This window comes from Phragmites australis, chromosome 10 (genome assembly GCF_958298935.1).
Source record: "Phragmites australis chromosome 10, lpPhrAust1.1, whole genome shotgun sequence".
In the NCBI taxonomy this organism is placed as follows: domain Eukaryota; kingdom Viridiplantae; phylum Streptophyta; class Magnoliopsida; order Poales; family Poaceae; genus Phragmites; species Phragmites australis.
The window spans coordinates 31,317,343-31,337,290 of record NC_084930.1 but is presented as its reverse complement, the minus strand read 5'-3'; the positions used below and the strand labels follow the sequence as shown (position 1 = coordinate 31,337,290).

The 19,948-nt window shown below is 44.6% G+C and overlaps 2 protein-coding genes and 1 non-coding gene across 3 annotated transcripts; 2 read left to right on the top strand and 1 right to left on the bottom strand.

The window, feature by feature from the left end:
- Positions 1-622: 622 nt before the first annotated feature.
- Positions 623-695, bottom strand: TRNAK-UUU (transfer RNA lysine (anticodon UUU)). The gene has a single exon. It is a non-coding gene; the product is annotated as a tRNA-Lys (tRNA).
- A 3,076-nt stretch (positions 696-3,771) lies between these two features.
- LOC133930717 (DNA-dependent metalloprotease WSS1-like) lies at positions 3,772-8,529 on the top strand. Its single transcript, XM_062377434.1, has 5 exons — positions 3,772-4,171; positions 4,289-4,484; positions 5,531-6,043; positions 7,079-7,294; positions 8,171-8,529. The coding sequence occupies exons 1-4, from the start codon at positions 4,014-4,016 to the stop codon at positions 7,265-7,267; spliced, it is 1,056 nt and encodes a 351-aa protein (XP_062233418.1). The 5' UTR covers positions 3,772-4,013; the 3' UTR covers positions 7,268-7,294; positions 8,171-8,529.
- Positions 8,530-12,400: 3,871 nt separating this feature from the next.
- On the top strand, positions 12,401-14,475 carry LOC133930716 (mitogen-activated protein kinase kinase 5-like). The gene is made up of 2 exons (XM_062377432.1): positions 12,401-13,964; positions 14,423-14,475. Exon 1 carries the CDS (start codon positions 12,631-12,633, stop codon positions 13,669-13,671), a length of 1,041 nt encoding a protein of 346 aa, XP_062233416.1. The 5' UTR covers positions 12,401-12,630; the 3' UTR covers positions 13,672-13,964; positions 14,423-14,475.
- Positions 14,476-19,948: the final 5,473 nt, after the last annotated feature.

Genomic DNA, 19,948 nt, shown 5'->3' with positions numbered 1-19,948 from the left:
GAGCCTTTCCACAGGATTGTTTTGCCGCCATTCCTGTGATCCAAACAATGAGAGAGAGGACTGCTCCGGAGGAATGGGTTTCCTACGATTTTCCTTTGGATTTCCTCCAACCCAAACGGGCCCTCATGCGCTCATGTTTGGAACAGCAACACGCACGGATGTGTTCATGCACTTCTGTTCATCTTTTGAATTTGTTTAGCAGAATTAAATAATGCTAACATCAGGTAAACTGATCGAAAAGGTCAAGGCGGAGGATGAAAATTAGTAGAAGGCAGTGCTGAGCTGCTACCAACCGATCGAGAGACGAGACGTTTGGGGAGATCAATCCTCCACACACAACTAGGGTGGCGAAGAAGACGAAGGATTCAGTAGCAGTCCTGATATCCTTCTTCGGCGGATTCGAGGAAGAAGAAAGAGTCGAAATGGTCGTCTTGCTATTTGATCTTTAACTAGGACGAGCATGGAGACACAAAAGGAAAGAGAAGAAATGCTTGTATGGCACTGCGAAGTCGACATGCACTCGTACCATCCGTAAGACCATAAACTAGTTAGAAGTTAGAACCGGGTATATTCAGTTTTTTCAATAAGATTATAATATGAAGAAAAAAATAAAAGGTTAGAGCGCCGTCCGTGGGATTCGAACCCACGACCACACGGTTAAAAGCCGTGCGCTCTACCGACTGAGCTAGGACGGCTGCTTGCGTTGACGTACACTTATTAGTAATATATTTGTTTCTTCTACGCTCGTGTTATTTTCAGTACTGAGACTCGTAGCATATATACACGTACCTTGAAGACAAACGTAACAATATATCATCATGAAATAGCACTTCTTTGTTATCGATGAATAGCACTGGACGCAATCAAAGGTCTTGTGCCTACCAACTTGCAAGTTTTTTTTTTAGAGGACCAACTTTCAACGTACCTTGATCTATGAGCAAATCTACGATTCGTCATTAAATAACTACTGATTCTATAATTCGTCATCGAATAAATTCTATTTACTTCTATACCATCGAATAAATATTTCAGTTCCTTATATGCCATCCGCTTCCGATAATACCCTCCGCTATACTGTTCATGAACAGTACCCGAGAATAAAAAAAGTCAAAAAAATATGTCGATTTTTTGCACGCTCTATAATTCATAATCAACCCATTTTAACTGTATTCATCTAAAAAATACTGTGTAAAATTCAAACTAAAATTTCTCAAAATGAGCTACTTTTGTAATACTGTGTATTACAAAGAACTAATTTTTTCACCACGTGAGATAATTTTAGAAATTATTACATCACATCAGAGGAATATTAGTAAATTTTCTCAGATTTTTTGTAAATTTTTATGAGGCTTAAAAATTGCAAGAAGTTACAAAAGTAGTACATTTTGAAGAATTTTAGTTTGAATTCTATACAGTATTTTTAGGTGAATACAGTTAAAATGGGTTGATTATGAATTATAGAGCGTGCACAAAAATCGACATATTTTTTGTGACTTTTTTTATTCACGGGGGGTACTGTTCATGAACAGTGCAGCGGAGGGTAGTATCTGAAGCCATAGCATATAAGGAACCGAAACATTTATTCGATGGTATAGAAATAAATAGAATTTATTCGATGACGGATTATAGAATCAGTAGTTATTCGATGACGAATCGTAGATTTTCTCTTGATCTATTTATCCAACTTGCCTATTTGTTGTCGGTGGAAGAGGTGACCAAGTGAAGTTAGACTCGCCGAGAGCTGTGCGCATGCAACGACCAGAGAGAGAGAGAGAGCCGGCGTTGGCAACGAGGATTCGATTCATGGTTGTGTGTAGAGATGGCAACGGGCCTTGTTATCCAAAACCTAATTCCTCCATTAGGACCCATTTTTGCCCCAGTGGATCTTTTAACACGTAAAATCATCACCATCGGTGGAGTGGATGCAAGTCGCTCTCCTAGTCCCTGTACTCATTTATCCACGAGTCTTGAATATATGTATACATAGACCTCCTAGCTCCAGTAACAATCCCTAAGGTCAATAGATATTGTATGATCCAACTATCTCAGACCCAAACCTGACATCAAAATCCTAGATCCCTCACTTACCCTTCCCTCTCCCCGAGACCCCCACCTGGTCACCCCATTCCACACGGCCAACGCCACATATCTTTCTGGTGTTCACGGCCTCTCGCCCTCCCTTGTCCCCTGCAATGGCCGCCACCGCTCGCCGCACTAGTTCTCGTGCTGGAAGCCACCGCCGTGTTGGTGCTCGTGTTCGTCGACGAGGCTTCCCCTGCCACCGCTCACCGCACTAGTTCTCGTACTGGAAGCCACCGCCGTGTTGGTGCTTGTGCTCGCCGACGAGGCTTCTCTCTAAGCAGGTGTCACAGGGTGCTGAGGCTGAGCAACTTGGTGGTGTATGCTGTCGATGCGGTCCGCATCCCCCGAAGCAACATGGTGGTGTGGTGGCTGCCGATGCACTCTCTCGCATCGTCGTGCGGACAACACAATGAGGATCAATGATGTCATCGCGCTAGAGCAGGCAGTGACGGCTCGACAGGGGCTTGTTGGGTGTGGGTGACCTGTCAAATGCCCGCTACCCACACAGGGTGGGATTTTAGTGGGAGGTTTCATACAAGACAGATGCGGTATAGGATAACATTACCCGACGAGTACAGTCGGATTGCCTATCTCTATTTGTATTTTAGCCTTTCGAGATGGCCACGGGCGACTCATGGCCATCCCCATCGCTCGTTCCAACGGCAATTTAGCCTGCCCAGTTGCTCGTGCATGTCTCCACGGTGCACGGTGTGCTTGTGCTAAGGGTCTAGTGCCCAACTGTTCTTGTTTGTATAGCCCAGCCAGTTCGTATAATGGTACCGCATAATCTTTTCCCAAAAAGAAAGGTATTGCGTTGTTTTTTGTTTGTTTCGCTTTCATCCGCATTCACACTGTTGCTCGAAGCCGAAGCTAAGGAGAGGGAAGGATTCAGAATTGGCTCAACATATCGGAATTTTTTGTCACTGGATCTGCCCATAACTTACTAACTTAGATCTTAGAAATTTATCTTCTATAATACTATTGTAGTATCATCTAACACTGTTAAGTTAATTTTTATTTTTTTCATCTCTAATTACTATATTTTTTTACTTTTTATTATTTCTTATCTCATTTTGAACACACAGTCATCTTCTATAAATAGTGGTAGAGATTAGAGAGAGAATCAATAAATATACCGCCTCCGCATCACTGTAGTAGGCATGTCACATCACTGTAGCGGCAGAAAAAGGAGTCTGCTCAGGCGTTTTACGGACGCGAGGAGTCCACATCCATCCTTGTAGCAGTCAATTCCAACTCTGCTAGAGCTGATCTTAGCTAACTACGAGCAGCTCCAATAGCTATAGATATTAGCTAGTTTTTATTACTATGATATGTAGAGAGGAAAGAAATAGGTGAGTAGAGATAAAGCTAATCTGTAGCAGAATCTTGTGGGCGGAGGAGAATCTTAAAGAACTAGTTTTTAGAGAGAAAATAAGAAACGACTATAAATATTATGAGGTATAAAAAAGTAGAAACAAATTTTTTAAAAAAGTTTGCTAAAACAAATAAAAGATAGTTCTTAAGGTCGGAAATACCCTAATTGAACTGGACCATAAATTGTCAGTGAAATTCACGCATTCCAAAATATTATAATAATATCTGGCTTACTTTTTTATTTAGAAATTGCCTACTAACAGTCAGCTCACATGTCGTCATTCGTACCACCAAACAATTCTGTGAGCCGTCCTTTTGCCGCGACAAAACCTAACGGCAGCAGATGCTTTCTCTTTCCCCGCTTCAAAATACGTCCCCAAATCCCTCGAGCCCCAACAACCAGTCGAAATCGCCTCCGCACGCGCACGCGCACTCCTCTTCCCTCTCCCCGTGGTGTGAACGCCCCCAGGTTTCCCGCCCGCCCGCCCGCCCGCATCTCCGCCCCAATCCATTTCAAGCCGCGCCGCATCGGCGAGAGATCGGCTGCGGCGGCGGCGATGGAGGTGGGCGACCTGCACAAGGTTTGGGAGGTCCGCGCGCTCAAGACCAAGCCCGACGCGACCGCCGCCCGCGCGCTCCTCGACCGCGTCGCCAGCCAGGTCCAGCCCATCATGCGCCGCCGCAAGTGGCGCGTCAAGGTTCTCTCCGAGTTCTCGTAAGCACTCCTCCGCCCACGAACCCTAACCCTACCCTCCCTTATCCCCGTCAATGTGTTCGCCCCTCCTGATCGATCGGTCGGTCCCGTGTATCGGGTGGTGATGTGTGTAATTAGACCGCGGAACCCGAGGCTGCTGGGACTCAACGTCAACGCAGGCGTGGAGGTCAAGCTACGGCTGCGCCGCGCAGGCCGCGACCACGACTTCATCCCCTACGAGGAGGTGCTCGACACCATGCTCCACGAGCTCAGCCACAACGAGTGCGGGCCCCACGACGCGCAGTTCTACAAGCTCTGGGACGAGCTCCGCAAGGTGCGTGCCTTGTTGTGTGCTTTGTGCTATTGCTAGAGATTAGAGAATCCAATGATTCCAACTGAATTGTATTGCGGTTTTGTGTGCTTCGTGCTATTGATAAAAAAAAAGGATTCCACTGGAATTGTGGGTTTCTGATGTATATATATTGCCATGGAATGGTGTCCTTATGTGCATATGACGAGATAGCTTTTTTTTGTATTTTGAGATGAAATTCGATATATGCTGCTCCAAATCAAGCCACTTAAAAAAGGATTGCTTAGATTTATTCCATCCACAACAAATTTACCCTTGATTAAGAACTGCATATATCAAAATTTTCCGTTTCCAAAAGGCATACTTGTAATGATGCTGTAGTTAGGTTAAATAAAGTGATTTTGAGTTTAACAACATCCAACCTAGATTGATTATTTGTTTGGGTGTGCTACTATGATCACCAAAAGTTAAAATAGATGGAACCTGTTTTGTTCCGTACAATATGGATTCTTCTTTTGTCTCTGTTAATGTATAGGATTCTGACTTCACATGCATCATTGATGGAGAACTCGACTATTTTACTTTGTATTATTTGATACACTCAACTGGAGAGGTTTGGATTGGGGTGGGGAGAGGAGTCTGTATTGCCAACCAGCAACACAAAAGGAGGGTATTCAAATCGGAAGACAGATGTGATTAGGACACTGAACATTTTTCGGAAGAAAGTTGTGGCATGTTCTTTGGAAATGGAGATTTACCGGTATGAAATTCCCTACCAGAAAAAGAAAACACAAATCCCACAATGTCTCTGTACTGCAATATTCGCTGAATTGATCTCCGCTCAAGCTCTATGTAGTGGGATGTTTAGGATTTTGAGGTAGTGAATCCGTAAACTGTTTTGGTTGCATTTGACTGAATTTTGCCATATCCTTGTACTTCATATCTCACAAGCACATCCAATTCAGTCATTTGTAAAAGTTGAGGTGTTGAATGCAATTTCTGTTTTTCTCATATGGTACCTTATTTTTAACACTGAGACATGCTTCTGTTGCTTATGAAAAATGATTAAGGAATGCGAAGAACTTGTTTCGAAGGGTATCACTGGAAAAGGACAAGGGTTTGATGGCACGGGCAGGCGATTAGGTGGATTTACAATACATCCACCACCACCATTGCTTCGGCAAGCTACATTAGCTGCTGCACAGAAGCGGGCAAGGAATGGAGCTCTATTGCCATCGGGTCCAAGAAAGTTGGGTGGAAATAATGATATTATGAGTGCGCTTAGTCCAGTACAAGCTGCTGCAATGGCAGCTGAAAGGAGAATGTACGATGATTTGTGGTGTGGATCCCATGATCAGTCTGGTATTGATGATTCAGATGATGTTATTATTCTCAAAGAATCACCCAACTTGACAACAATGGATGGGAAAACTACGAAGGGAGGTTTTTCCAACTCTTTTGGAGAGTCCAGCTCTTCAGCTGGATTTCACATGGCAGCACGAGATGATTCCTCTTGTAGGACGACAACCGATGCAGTTGATAGTTCACTGTGGGAATGTGGTGCTTGCACTCTTCTAAATCAGGCAAGTTTTTAGCTCACATTGTTTCGTAATAGTATGTGTTAAAGTGCCTAATTAAAATAACAATGTAATTCATTCATCTACAAAACTGTGAGTTTATACATGTATCGTGGCAAGATCTTTTACCCGGTACAAATATTTTGTAGCAAAAATATCTTCGATATTGTAGTGGGAGTTTCCCAATGAATCTTTTCATTGTGATCCGTTTAAGCTTATTCTTTGAAATTCACTCACAACATTAACATGGTATGCATATAAGCAACACTCTAACCCAAGGCACTTGCTTTACTGCCTGCTTAGATTAGATTAGACTAGGCATATCCAAGCTTCAGATGTGTATCTACTGTTGAGCTTGTATTAATAGGAATTGAGCCTAGTTCAGTTGGTGCGAGGTGTGGGTGCACCCTTGCACATAGGTTTTGGGTGCTTTTCTTATCGATGCAAATATACCTAGTTCTTCCTTGGTATTCTAGTTTTTTGTTGAGTTTATAATAAATGGCTAGTTCACATCATGGTTAATCAAACACAAGGGGTAGATTAAACTATCAAATGGTTTGCAACTCCTGTTTATTTTCTTCACTCATAACATGTGAAAAATTCATGCCTAGCTGTGGACGTGATGGTAACTATATGCCACTTGAGCCATGACAGACCAGCTGCTTATGTTATCTGAAGACATAGTTGCAGTCTGCAGGTTTCATGACTTAACACTAGTACTAGTACCCTAGTATATTAGCAATTGCCTAGATGTAATTCGATTGTATGCAAACCAAATTCCTTATTAAGCTATCATGACAAGTACCAAAACCATGTCATCCATGAAAAGTGATGAAAGTTTCTTTCTCCCTGTCTAAATGTCAACCTGTAGTCCCATTTGCACATTTAACCATATTTCTTTTCTCATTCTTTTTGGTACATGCACATTTTCTGACATGCTCTTGCATATAGTCTTCACTTTAATTCTTTCCAGTACACATTCTAATTCTAATTGTTCCCATTTTTTTCTCTAAAACATTTTTTAAATCTGGCCTTCTGCAGCCTTTGGCACCAATTTGTGAAGTTTGTGGTACGGCAAAACCTAAAATTGCAAAGGCGAAGTACAGAATCTGGTCATGTAAATTCTGTACTTTAGAGAACAGCACCAAGCTTGACAAATGTTCGGCATGCAATCAATGGAGATACTCGTATGGGCCACCTGCAGCCACCTATGGCCCAAGCTATGACTGACATAACATTGAAGGCTATAATAGTACAGTAAGTACAACGCACCTTGTCAGGTCTTTCATAGTTTTTTTCCTGTGTGTACTTATTCGCTGTTGATTTTGTTGTGTTGGAGTGTTCATACCTTAATACTGATCTATGGGATTTATAACGGATGATAGTTATTTTTCTCAGCTTATATCATGACAGTTTTCTATCTCTAACATCCAATAGACAGGATAGGTGCTTGCATGCCCAAAGCACTCATTACGCCAAATTTAATTGTGGTGTACTAGCACCCAGGGTAAAACTAAATTCTGCAGACTGAGTACTGACACCTTCATCTGATATTTTGCATTACCACGAGACATGCTATGTCTACTACTAACAATAATGTCTTTACAGTTGTTCTTTTGCTTGAAGCTTTTAGTAAATTACCTTTCGGTTTCTAGGCTGTTTAGTCCGCTCAGGAACTCCTATAGGGAACTACAGAGAGTGATTTCTTAAAAAAAAAAAAACTCTGACCGACCTAGGAGGGACTAGGTAGTATTATAAATAAGAAGAAACAGGCACCAAAATTCATGTCGAAAAAGACTCGAACCTGGATAGTCTAGGCATACATCCACACCCTCAACCAACTGAGCTAGGCTTAGTTTCTACAGACTGATTTCTTGATAGAGCTCTTTAAACCTGTATTTTGTGCATTTGAAATGAAATGTAAGCCGGGGCGAATTCACAAAGCTCTGTTTCTGTAAAGAATAATTAACATGTAGACAATAATTCATACTCAGTGTGGCAAGCGTTATAACTTGAAGTGCATGTGCTGTAGCTTGTTTTAGTTAACTAGTACAGGCAGGTTTAGCATATTGTTCTGAACTTCTGTTCAATCGCCTTCGAACATTTGATTTCATGCGTTCGTTTTCACTGCAGTAACATTTTGGGACCGTGTCGATATCTAAATCAACACTTATTTCGGACCAGAGGGAGTACCTAAACCATCCTCCTTCGTGGATCATGTGCTCATGTGGTGCTGAGCACTAAAAGAACTATCTGATTCTCAATGACTATTGGGGGCAGTGAACGTCGTCCGAACCATGTGCATGCAACTGCAGCATGTGATTCTGAGCATGTCCATGTTTCGCTGACAGGTAACCACTTGCTCCTAGGAAGCGGTATGGTGAGTTGGTCCCGCTGTCTGTTTTGATGTCTTCTACTCGTGTTGCCGTGTGGGTGGGGAACTTGGTGATTGTGTGCATTAATATTAAGGTTAACACAAGTTACTATCTGCATTGTTTATGCTGTCGATCTTCAGATACATATTTGATGCAGTCTTATTGCCTGTTCACCTGATCTAACCCAGTAAAATCCAGAGTCAATGTTGTTAGCATTTGCTCAGCCAAGCCGTCACTTCTACCTCATCAATGAAGTCACCAAGTCCATCGAATTTCAATTATCCTCTTTTAAGTTCTGCGGTTATGGCGATGAAAGCGTCACAGGGTTGCTGATGACCGCCATTGCATGGTAAAGACTTCCCCATTATCCCCGTGGAAGGAGCTAGAAAGTGAGGTCGACAGGTGCGCTTAATCCTTACCGCTTGCTGAACAAGTACGTGCACAGGCCACAAAATTCTTTACGGCACGTGGTGACGATTTACAAGTTTTTGCGATAAAAAAGAGTTGTATGCTTAGAATCATTGATCACGGGAAGATTGGATGGCCACCGAAGACTTCGTTCATTGACACGTCGTGTGCTTTGCATCTCCTTTCGCTTCGTTCTTTTTTTTTGAAAGGGCTCCTTTCGCTTCGTTCGGCACTAGTTACATTCGAGCACGTGCTGTGAAAGCGGAGTCAGCTTCTATCGAGCATCGACGCCCAGGTGCGTGTTGCATCTCACTTATCATGCTCCTGTTAAGCTGGCCAGGATCTTGGTCGCTACCAAACCATCTTTGAATTTAATTCGATTTAACCCCCCCCCCCCCCCCCCACACACACACACGTCATCGGCAATATATGCATATTGAGGGTCTGGTTGCTTTGTGACTACATTCTGGTAAGCAAATTTGACCTCATGCGGCTACCATTTGGTCCATATCCTTACACTCCACAACTTCTTAGCACTATCCAATTCATCATGTAAACAACACATTATATCGGTATATCTTGGCTAACCCGTGGCGAACAATTTGTGTGGCTAGCCACACTTTGTGCGGTGGGGATCCAAACAAGTCTTAATAGTTGAATAGGTACATCATGCATGAAAGAGGTAGGCCAGGTCAGTGGATCAAACCCAGTATACAGAAACCGCGGAAAACTCCGTAAAATGTTGGAGCGTCAATGCATCCAAAATTGTTATCATTCGCTATCCGAATAATAAGCACGCCATTCTGTGTGCTGTGCATCTCCAACGAGGCATCGTAGGCTCTTGCTACTCCAGTCTCCGGATCAGGGTTCTTTGACTTCACCCTTTCGAAGTTATGTGACTTCACTTTGAACTGAAAAATATTGCATAATTAATTAGAAAATGTTGTATAATTAATCAAAAAATATTGCACTAATTAAGATACCAAAAAATGTTACATAACTAACTGAAAAATATTCAACTTTGGTTAAGTTAAGATTCAAATTTAGTCAGCGAAGTTAAGATTCAATTTTAGAGGAACTAGCCTGATTGGCGCCCCTAGCTCGCCCGTGGGAAGGATGACAGTTCACAAATTGTCTCGCAGATGTTATTGTTCAATTCCTGCTGGCTGTCTTCCAATACATACTTAGATTAAGTTGAAGTTAGCATCTTCCCAACCATTCATGGAACTGAGCCAGCAGAGCTTTCATATATAAGCTGTAGATAATCAGTTGACTAATCTTTCCAGCATATGTACCAGTAAGTCGATTTCGTTACAGTTGTGCAGCTTCATACTAATAGCTGTAAATAACTCGCTCAAGTAAAACATGGAATGGGAAAAGGAATAAAGTTCTGTTTCCTCCATTCATAGGACGGAAAGGCGCTCTACGCCGTGCCCATTGTGCATTTTTTGTTGTACAGAGCATGACAAAAGAATACTAATAAAATTAGGTTCATCAATTTTGGACATCTCGGTATTTACTTATGAATTTATCAATATTTAACACATTCGGTAAATATAGTGAAAAATAGCATTTTCATGTATGCACATAATTTTAACATGTAGATGACAATAATACAAACCCAACAAAACTTGTTTCATATTTTTTTTTAGCTCTAGATATTTTTCCATGCATTTTAGATTATTTCAGCCAATTTATCAATACAATTAATATTGCTTTTGGTAATTTCTCGAAAATCAAAATACCCTAAAATATTTTTTTACCTGGATCCACCAAGCTACAATCTAGATCAAGGTCCAGGACCCATTGCATGGGATCAAAATGTGTGAGCTCAGTCAAAATCGACCCAGCGGGAGGGGGTGACCATCCTTTGACCAGTCACTGGCGGTGTAGCTCGACCAGGGAGGGGGTTAAATGAGCTTCAAAACGGCATGAGGATTCCATTTGAGTCACTGGTGGCGACATGAACGGCGACATCTAGCTCAACGGTGGCCATAACGTGTAGTGGCGATCGGGTATGCACCGATGGGGAGTTGGGGCACGGGAAGGGGGGAGGGAAGCGGTGCATGATGATTTGGGAAGGGTGGCGAAGGTCACCGTGGCTTGCCTGGGGTTGGGGAGAGCTTATGGCTTGGAGTTCGTCGGCGAGGTGGAGGCGGCGCTCGACCGGTGTGGAGGAAGACGGGTGCACCGGAGCTCCAGCGGAGGGGGGGAGGGGGTAGTGGAGGAGCCGCTCCCGCAAGTGTCGTGGTGCCCCCTAGTGTGTGTGGCTGCCACCACTGTCATTGACCGTGATGAGGGCAAGAGGACGTCGTCACCAGAAGAGGTTGGAAGGGCAAAGCGCGACAAAACCACTCACCGACGTCAAGAGTGGCAGGCCTACATGTTGGCACAGTAGCTACAGTGAGGAAGAATCCTCGAGAAGCCATCGATTCTTGACTCCTTAGGATATGTAATAGATGTCTAGTCTCTAGCTGTTCCGCTTCCCCTCATGCCTCAGGTGGGGTGAGGTTGTCGCTTCGTGCATGCTCCTTAGGGCTGGACGAAAAGCTCAAAACAAGCTCAGCTCGCTCCAAAATCTAACAAGCCGAGTAATAGTTTTAGCTCATTTATATAACAAGCCAGCTTGCGAGCAGCTTGCAAGCCAAACAGTCAGGAGGCAGTTCATAAGTAACCCAGTAGCCTATTTGTAGAACCAAATATATACCTCCACCTCTAATAACCCTAACGCAACATCACATTTCTATTCTCTCGTAGCCGCCGCAATCGGTGCTCAAGGGATGAGGGCTTGACCACTCGAGGCATGGGCACGAGGGCTGCAAGGCCTAGGTGTCGTGCTGCCAGCTGCTGGCGACTCGATGAGCGGTGAATCGATAACACTATCCTTTGTCCATAGCAGTCCTTAGTCCCCTGTTCACAACGTCCGTGCCATCGGCCACCCAGATCCTCATCCATCTCGGCTGCTCAACTTCATCGCAAACTTCTGTTCACATCACCAATAACCCTCTGTTAGCCAAATGAGTTGACTCATGAGTTAAAGCCACGCGAACCAAACCGAATTGATACTTGTACTCATTATATTAACAAGCTAAATCAAATCAGCTTGTTACCTAAACGAGCCAAATAAAACGAGCCAACTTGCGAGCAGCTCAAAAGGCAAACTAGCCAGGATACATCCCATACAACATTGTGCAACCCAATAGTCTATTTGCATAACAAAATATATACCCCCACCCCTAGTAACCCTAACACAACATTACATTTCTATTCTCTCGCAGCCGTCGCAACTGGTGGTTGAGCAATGAGGGCTTGACCGCTCGAGGCATGGGCGCGAGGGCTACAAGGCCTAGGCGCCGTGCCGCTAGCTGTCGGCGACTCGATGAGCGGTGAATCGACAACATCATTCTTTGTCCATAGCAGTCCTCAGTCTCTCATCCACAACATCCGTGCCGTCGGTCACCCAGATCCCCATCCATCTCGACATCATTGTGAATCTCTGTTCACATCACCAATAACCCTTCGTTAGCCAAACGAGCTGACTCACACGAACCAAGCCAAATTAATACTTTTACTAACAAGCTAAACTAAATTAGCTCGTTACCTAAACTAGCCAAGCTCTCTCGTTATCCAGCCCTTATTGCTCCCTCCCCCAACCCCTGGCCAACCTGGCCTCCAATAAACGGACACCGCAACCAGACAAGACAAACCCAGAGCGGCAGCGGAGTCGCACCCCTCCCACACCACCACCCCGCTAACGAACTCTACCCTCCTCCCGCCCCGCGCGAGAGTCTCTCAGAGACAACCCACGCCATGCGACCGGGCGGCCTGCCGAGCCAGCCTGGCACGCCGGGGCGGACGCGCCGGCGCCCGGATCTCACCCTCCCCATGCCCCAGCGCGAGGTCGCCACCTCCCTCGCCGTCCCGCTCCCGCTCCCGCCCCCGTCCTTCGCCGGGACAGGAGGAGGGCCCACCCCACTGGCCGCGACGGCGGGCGGTCCCGCGCACGCCGCGGCGCAGCCGCCCCCGCTGGCGGAGCTGGAGCGCGTCCGCCGCGTCGGCAGCGGGGCCGGCGGGACCGTGTGGATGGTGCGCCACCGCCCCACGGGCCGCGCCTACGCGCTCAAGGTTCTCTACGGTAACCACGACGACGCCGTGCGACGCCAGATCGCGCGCGAGATCGCCATCCTCCGCGCCGCTGACCACCCCGCCGTCGTCCGCTGCCACGGCATGTTCGAGCGCGGCGGGGAGCTCCAGATCCTGCTCGAGTACATGGATGGCGGGTCCCTCGACGGCCGCCGCATCGTCGCCGAGCCCTTCCTCGCCGACGTGGCGCGCCAGGTGCTTGCGGGGATCGCCTACCTCCACCGCCGCCACATCGTGCACCGCGACATCAAGCCCTCCAACCTCCTCATCGACTCCGCGCGCCGCGTCAAGATCGCCGACTTCGGCGTGGGGCGCATCCTCAACCAGACTATGGACCCCTGCAACTCCTCCGTCGGCACCATCGCCTACATGAGCCCCGAGCGCATCAACACCGACCTCAACGACGGCAACTATGATGGCTACGCCGGTGACATCTGGAGCTTCGGACTCAGCATTCTCGAGTTCTACCTGGGCAGGTTCCCCTTCGGGGAGAACCTCGGAAAGCAGGGGGACTGGGCCGCGCTCATGTGCGCCATCTGCTACTCCGATCCGCCGGAGCCGCCTCCCACCGCCTCACCGGAGTTCCGGGGCTTCATCAGCTGCTGCCTCCAGAAGAACCCGGCCAACCGGCTAACGGCCGCGCAGCTGCTGCAGCACCCGTTTGTTGCCGGGCCGCAGCCGCAGCCCCTCGCTGTTCCGCCGTCATGACGATCATTTGGGATTGGAACTACTGTGGATCTCAATCCAATCCTTGGCTACAGTGTCACCTCCAATCCCGCATCAGGTGGTTGGATGCAACGGCGGTGTCAAGGGAACTCACTCATCTTGGAAAGCTCTTCCTGGCCATTTTGGGTGTTTTGTCCATCATCATCGTCCTCTTCCATTGCCGCTGGTGTTGCCGTTGCTGCTGCAATTAAGGTCTCCTTTTGAATTTCGTTGTAGCCATTTTGGGTGTTCTGTCCATCATCGTCGTCCTCAACCAGCTCCTCGCTGCGATTAAGGTTCTTCCCCGCTCCTGTTCTTTCATGTCCTTTACTTTCAGTGATTCTATAACGGAAAAAGATGTGTGCACAAATGATTTTGTAAAATATCATGTCATGTACAGACAGGTCCATTTCGTAGCCAATTTTAATTGTTCTAAAAGATTGGGTTAGAAATTTCAACTTCTTTTTCATGTAGCAAAGCTATCACATGATATGGCATTTGTGCTAGCTCCTCTTTGCGATATTTTCGGTGTAAGTGGTGATGATTGAACAAATGATGGTGATAATAGTGTTCTTCTCCAACAGCAGCTTGATAGGTTCTTGGATTCTTTTATTGGGATATATGATTGCATAGAGAGAACCTTGAAATACGAATAAAACCAGCTTTGTTTGCGTCTCTCTCTTGGTGTTGCTTCGGAGCCATGCTTTTTTCTGTTCCCAAATCCGATTTGACTTTTTTCTTTGCCCTGGCAAAGGTGGTGCTGCCAATTCGACCGGGAGCCCTGACATCGCGTGTGGCCACTGGGCCACTGGGCCACTGGGCCCACACGTCAGTGATGACGTTAGGGGATTTCCTCGTGCCAATTGGCATGCATAGATTTTGTTCATTTTTTAGTCTTTCATGTTTCTTGTTAGTACTAACTTCGTTTTCAAATAGTTGACACCAGTACTATTGTAATTTTAACTTTGATTAATAATAATTTTTAAAATATTTAAGCAAGTAAAATAAATATAGTATTGTTAGATTTGTCATCAAAAGTAGTTTAAGGATGTTGTATATTTAGAATAATTTACGTGTGTATTTGTGAAAAAATAATAATCAAATATTGATCCGTGAAGTCAACTGTGTCAGATATTTGAAAACGGAGTTAGTATCTTGTTACTTGGCAGTACAAGCATATCACTGTAGCAGCATGCGCCGTCATCATCATAGCAGAGGAGCCAGGAACTTTAGTTCAAAAAAAGGCAGGAAATGTTGTGCATTGAGTTGGGGTAAGATTAAGATTTAAGAGGTTCCATGACCTTGGAAACTTTGTGGATTTGTACTTCATTGAGTCTCAGAATGTAACCAAGGACCCTGTCCTGGCAAGTGGACCGAGTTTGTGGGGGTGATAGGCTGTACGATAAACGGAGAGATCTGTCCCTTGTGGATGCTGTCTTGTGCTTGATGAAGTGCAGAGCATCTAGGAGCCCGGGAGTAACAGATACTCCTGTCCATACAGTTCTTTACTAGTGCAGGAGTAGTAGTCTGAACTTCTAAGGGCACGTGATGCAGTCACCCTGCCAAAAAATGGTGTTGACCAAGTTATTGTGCAGGCGTTTGGATCAAAGCCAATGCTTTGGCTCACCCAGGCTAACATGTGCTCTTACACTTATTTTCACACCCACACGTTGGGGAAACGATGGCGGCAAAATCCTCCACCAAAATATGGGGGGCAACGGGCTGGCACATGTGCCATCCAAACGTACCCAAACCTTCTCTCTGGGACTGGACGAAAAGTTCAAAACTCGCGAGCTAGTTCAACTCGTATTCGGCTCGGTTTGGATTAGCTTAGTTTGTTTCAAAATCTAACGAGCCAGCTCGCGAGCTAAATGAACTAGTGACATCGTCTGTATCATATTGCTCTTTTTTACTATAGTCATTAATTTACTTATTAGTTATCTTCATCTTTGATGTAGAGGTTCATCGCTAGCCTATTTGGTTTTTTATTGGTTAGCTTCTCGTTACAATACAACTTTTATCTTTTTTCTTTTCCTATCGATCATTACTTCAGCTTTTGTATGTATAGACATATATGTGGGCAATATTGTTTCATATGTTTTTTTAGGAATATTTTGTTATAGTAACAGAACATATATATGTGGATCTGTCTGCTATTGTGCTATATGTGGATTTGAAAAACATTCAGAAGATTCAGCTTGCGGCAATTGTACCTGTAATTAAACCATATAAAAAAGTACTATACTTGTAGATGTCATTACTGTTGTTGTATGATTTACTTATAGATGTTATTATTATTATTATATGATTTTATCGATGTATTTTTTATAAATATTTATATATTTTTTATCCTAATAATGAGTTGCTCCCTTTAAAAAAATAATATGCTACATGCGAGCCAAACAAGCTGACTCGTGAGCTAAATAAGCCAAACCAAACTGACTTATCTGCTCGTTATATTGAACGAGCTGAGCTGATTCATTATCTAGTCCTACTTCTCTCTCAACTTAATGATGCGGTGTTATACGTCTGCATACAAAATCGTTGCCAATTATAATTTGCAAACATGTGCAACCAAATCCCCTTTCATGGTTTTGAATTTGTTCGTGCAAGATCATGTGATAAATTCATGGCCATTAGTTTCAGCGAACAATTATCGTTGATACCGTGTTGTCAATTTGTACTTCGGATATTACTTATCGATTTGAATTTTGAAGGTCAGCGATAGTCTGCTGTACTCAAAATTCTGTTTTTTTTGTTCCTCTGCATAATGTCGTGATAAACTGCACACGGCAATACGGCATAGTGCAAGAATATTTACCGACGAATGAGATAGTGCCGTACCCCTGGCGTGGCACTGGTCGTACGATCCAGAAGCCCAGTGCCGTATAGGAAGCACTGAAGAATGCAGGTCGCGCTAGGCATGTCAACGGGGAATATTTCTGCGGGGAATGGGTAACCATCCCCGTCTCCGATCGGGGGAAATTTTCCCGTCCCCGTCCCCGTCCCCGCTCGCGGGGAAAAAATTCCCCCATCCCCGCCCCCGCGCGGGGAATGGGTACCCGACAGGGTCCCCGTCCCCGCTATCGAGAAAGAATTTTGGGCTGAGCCGATTGTAGTTAGGTAGAAATTTTTGGGCTGGACCGATTGAAGTTAAATAAATTCAGCTCAATAAAAATAAAACTTAATATTCGGGGCCCCGCGGGGAAACGGGGACGGGGGATGGGGAATCATCCCCGCCCCGCCATACCCGACAGGGGGGATTTTTTTCCCCATTAAACTCCCCGTGAGGAAAAAAATGATCCCATCCCCGTCCCCTAATAGGGGAATTCCCCGTCGGGGAACGGGGAACGGGGCCCCGTTGACATCCCTAGGTCACGCAGGCAATTGCGAAATCGCCCGGCCTGCTTATTGGTGAGGAAGGGGACAATAGAAAGGTGTGGGTAGAGATATTTTCTTCTGAGCTGATATTAAATTTGAAATTAATCATCTTTTGATCCTGTTGTATATGAACTAGTTTGTATAAGATATATTATTAAAGAATGAACAAATTCGGATATATTATCAGATGTGGATAAATTTTAAGACATATAATTATTTTTTCCGAATTATACAGGAAACTGGCATGATACAACAAAAGTGCCACGAATATTTCTTCGCGAATTCTCCTGGCCAGATTGCCGTAGAATAATTTCTGTCTTTTTAGTCGTGGCAAAACTGGAACGCTGACTTGCACAGTGGAAAAGTCTAGTTTCTTTTTTCTTTGAGAGAGGGGAGTGAAAAAGTCTAGTTGCAGGGCATGATCTGACTAGCACTTCAGTTCAGGGGCCATTGAGGCTTGAAGAAATTCACTCGGCTTCAGACCTTCATTGGCAGGGTCTGTCTTGTTCAGTTGATATGTAGCAGTATATTAGACAGAAGCTTTTAACATTTAAATACATTTAGTACTTGTCTATTAGCATTACTAATGAACCTTGTCTATTAGTACTTGTCATCTTATTCGTACTCTCAAATAAGATAACAAAATTATATAGACAGACAATGCAGGAAGGGAAGCCTATGCTCTTTATACTATTATTATTCCTACAAGGCAATTGCCCTCCTACGGATGCAAGAGCTTGAGCACGACGGGGAGCCCGCGCAAGGGCTGCAGCGTCAGGAAGTCGGCCGGCGCGTGCACGTACTCCGGCGCCACCTCGAACGCGAACCGCCGCAGGATCATCGCCAGCGTCGCCTTCGCCTCCAGCATCGCGAAGTCCTGCCCGATGCACGACCGCGGGCCGGCGGAGAAGGACAGCAGCGCGCTCGGGTGCGCGGCCGCCCGCCCGCCCACGCCGTCCCGGAACCGAAGCGGGTTGAACTTGCCGGCGTCCGAGCCCCAGACCTCCTCATGGCGGTGCAGCATCGCTATAGGGATGGACAGGACGGTGGCCTTGGGAACCTTCCGCGGTGGCCATCCTCCCCATAACACCGCACCGTACAGCCTCAGCGTCTCGTACAGCACCATCGTCACCTGCAAAACCCGAAACCATCGTCGTCACGAGCTTGCCGTCACCATGCGATAGAAGACTACCTAGCTTAGCTAAAGGTGAGGCCTTACGAGCTTGAGCTTGTTGAGGGCATCGCAGTGGAGGGGTATGTCGGCGCGGCCGCACTCCCGGAGCACCTATGTGAGGAACGGTCACCTTATAAGAGGGAGTAAATTAAGATATTTAGAAATTACTGGTTTAAAAAATTTACAAGATAAATATATCTTAATTTTTATCTAAATATGATATATATTTATTTTAGTGTGTCTACTAAGAATATTATAACTTATTTTAACAAGGTAAATTGTAAGAATATAAATATAAAAATATAAATAAGGTAAAGAGATAAATTCGGTACGAGAAATTTTTATCTCATAATATCGGTAGCACATAAGTTACCCCTAGTCTACATTAAAACTCCATAAAGTATATGTTCTCGATCATCAAGACTCTTCTGGTTACGTCTCTTGAGCTATCAAGACACCAAGACAAGACCTTAAACACGATGAGCTATCAAACTATTAAGTTGAGGTATCATCGCTAACCTCTATTCTGATCATTTATACGTCGTTTTTACTTCGGAGCTTTAGTCACAATTCCACGTTTCCGCACAATCTTTTTGCCACCACTCAACACCAAGTCGGAGGGTAATAAGTTATCGGCGAGTTACCAAGATTCCGAGGCGCTAGCGTACCTTTCGGTACATGATTGGATCACTCCTTAATCCACTCTCTAGGTTACAACACCTAACAACATTTCTCTCTAGTCCTATAAATCACTAATCCTCTCTAATGGTGTGCTTAATTGCCTTGAATGTACATTTTAAGCAACTGGATGGCTTGAATGTATTCTCAAGTGTGTATGAGATTCTCTAGATTACAACACCTTTAAATGTTCAAGTGTGTGTATTTATAGCTTTAAACTCGTCAACTAATTGTTGCTCCGTAAACTCAACTTTACTGTGAAAATCGAATGATCCGGTGTAGATATTTTGTATTCACCGGACCATCCAGTGCATACATCATCACAAACTAGCCGTTGAAAATCCACTCAGCAACTCTTCTAAACACCGGATGTTCCGGTATAACATTTACTTCATCACCAAACTATCCAGTGTATTGACCTAAGCCTTGAAAGTGCATCTAGGCCCCTAAGTGGGTTTTAGTGATAATGACAAACAATTAAAGAAGTAATGAGGGTTATAAAATATGGACAGGTGTGATTCCATCAAATGAAAATTCGACACATGGTGACCCCGAACAAAAGGAAAAAAGGGAAGCAGCAAATGGATCTTATAGTTTTAAATTCTTTTATCGTTTTGAAATTGAGTTTAGGATGTTGTATTATTAAGGGTGATTAAAAAATTACTTGTTTGCGTAGTGCTCAAGAAAACTAACAAACACATGAGAGACATCGAACACAAGTCTTTCACCTTTGTTAGCCCTAATTCTTTTGAACTGAGAAAATGTGGAGGGTCCGCATAACTGTAGTGAAGGGTTCGCACTTTAGATGCTTTGGGTTAACTGCAGAGGGTCTGTGCTTTTCAGGAGTAACGGCTAGTTTTTTAGAGTGGAGTATTTATACTCCACACCTTTTCAATCTAACAGGAACCATGCATTCATTTTCGACCTAACCTGAGGCAAGAAGCTCTAGTTCATTCAAAGCTCCCATCTCCAATCCCCTTTGTGATTCTTGGTGAAATCTTTCGTATGATTGAGTGAGAGAAAGGACTAGTGCTAGTGAGATACAAA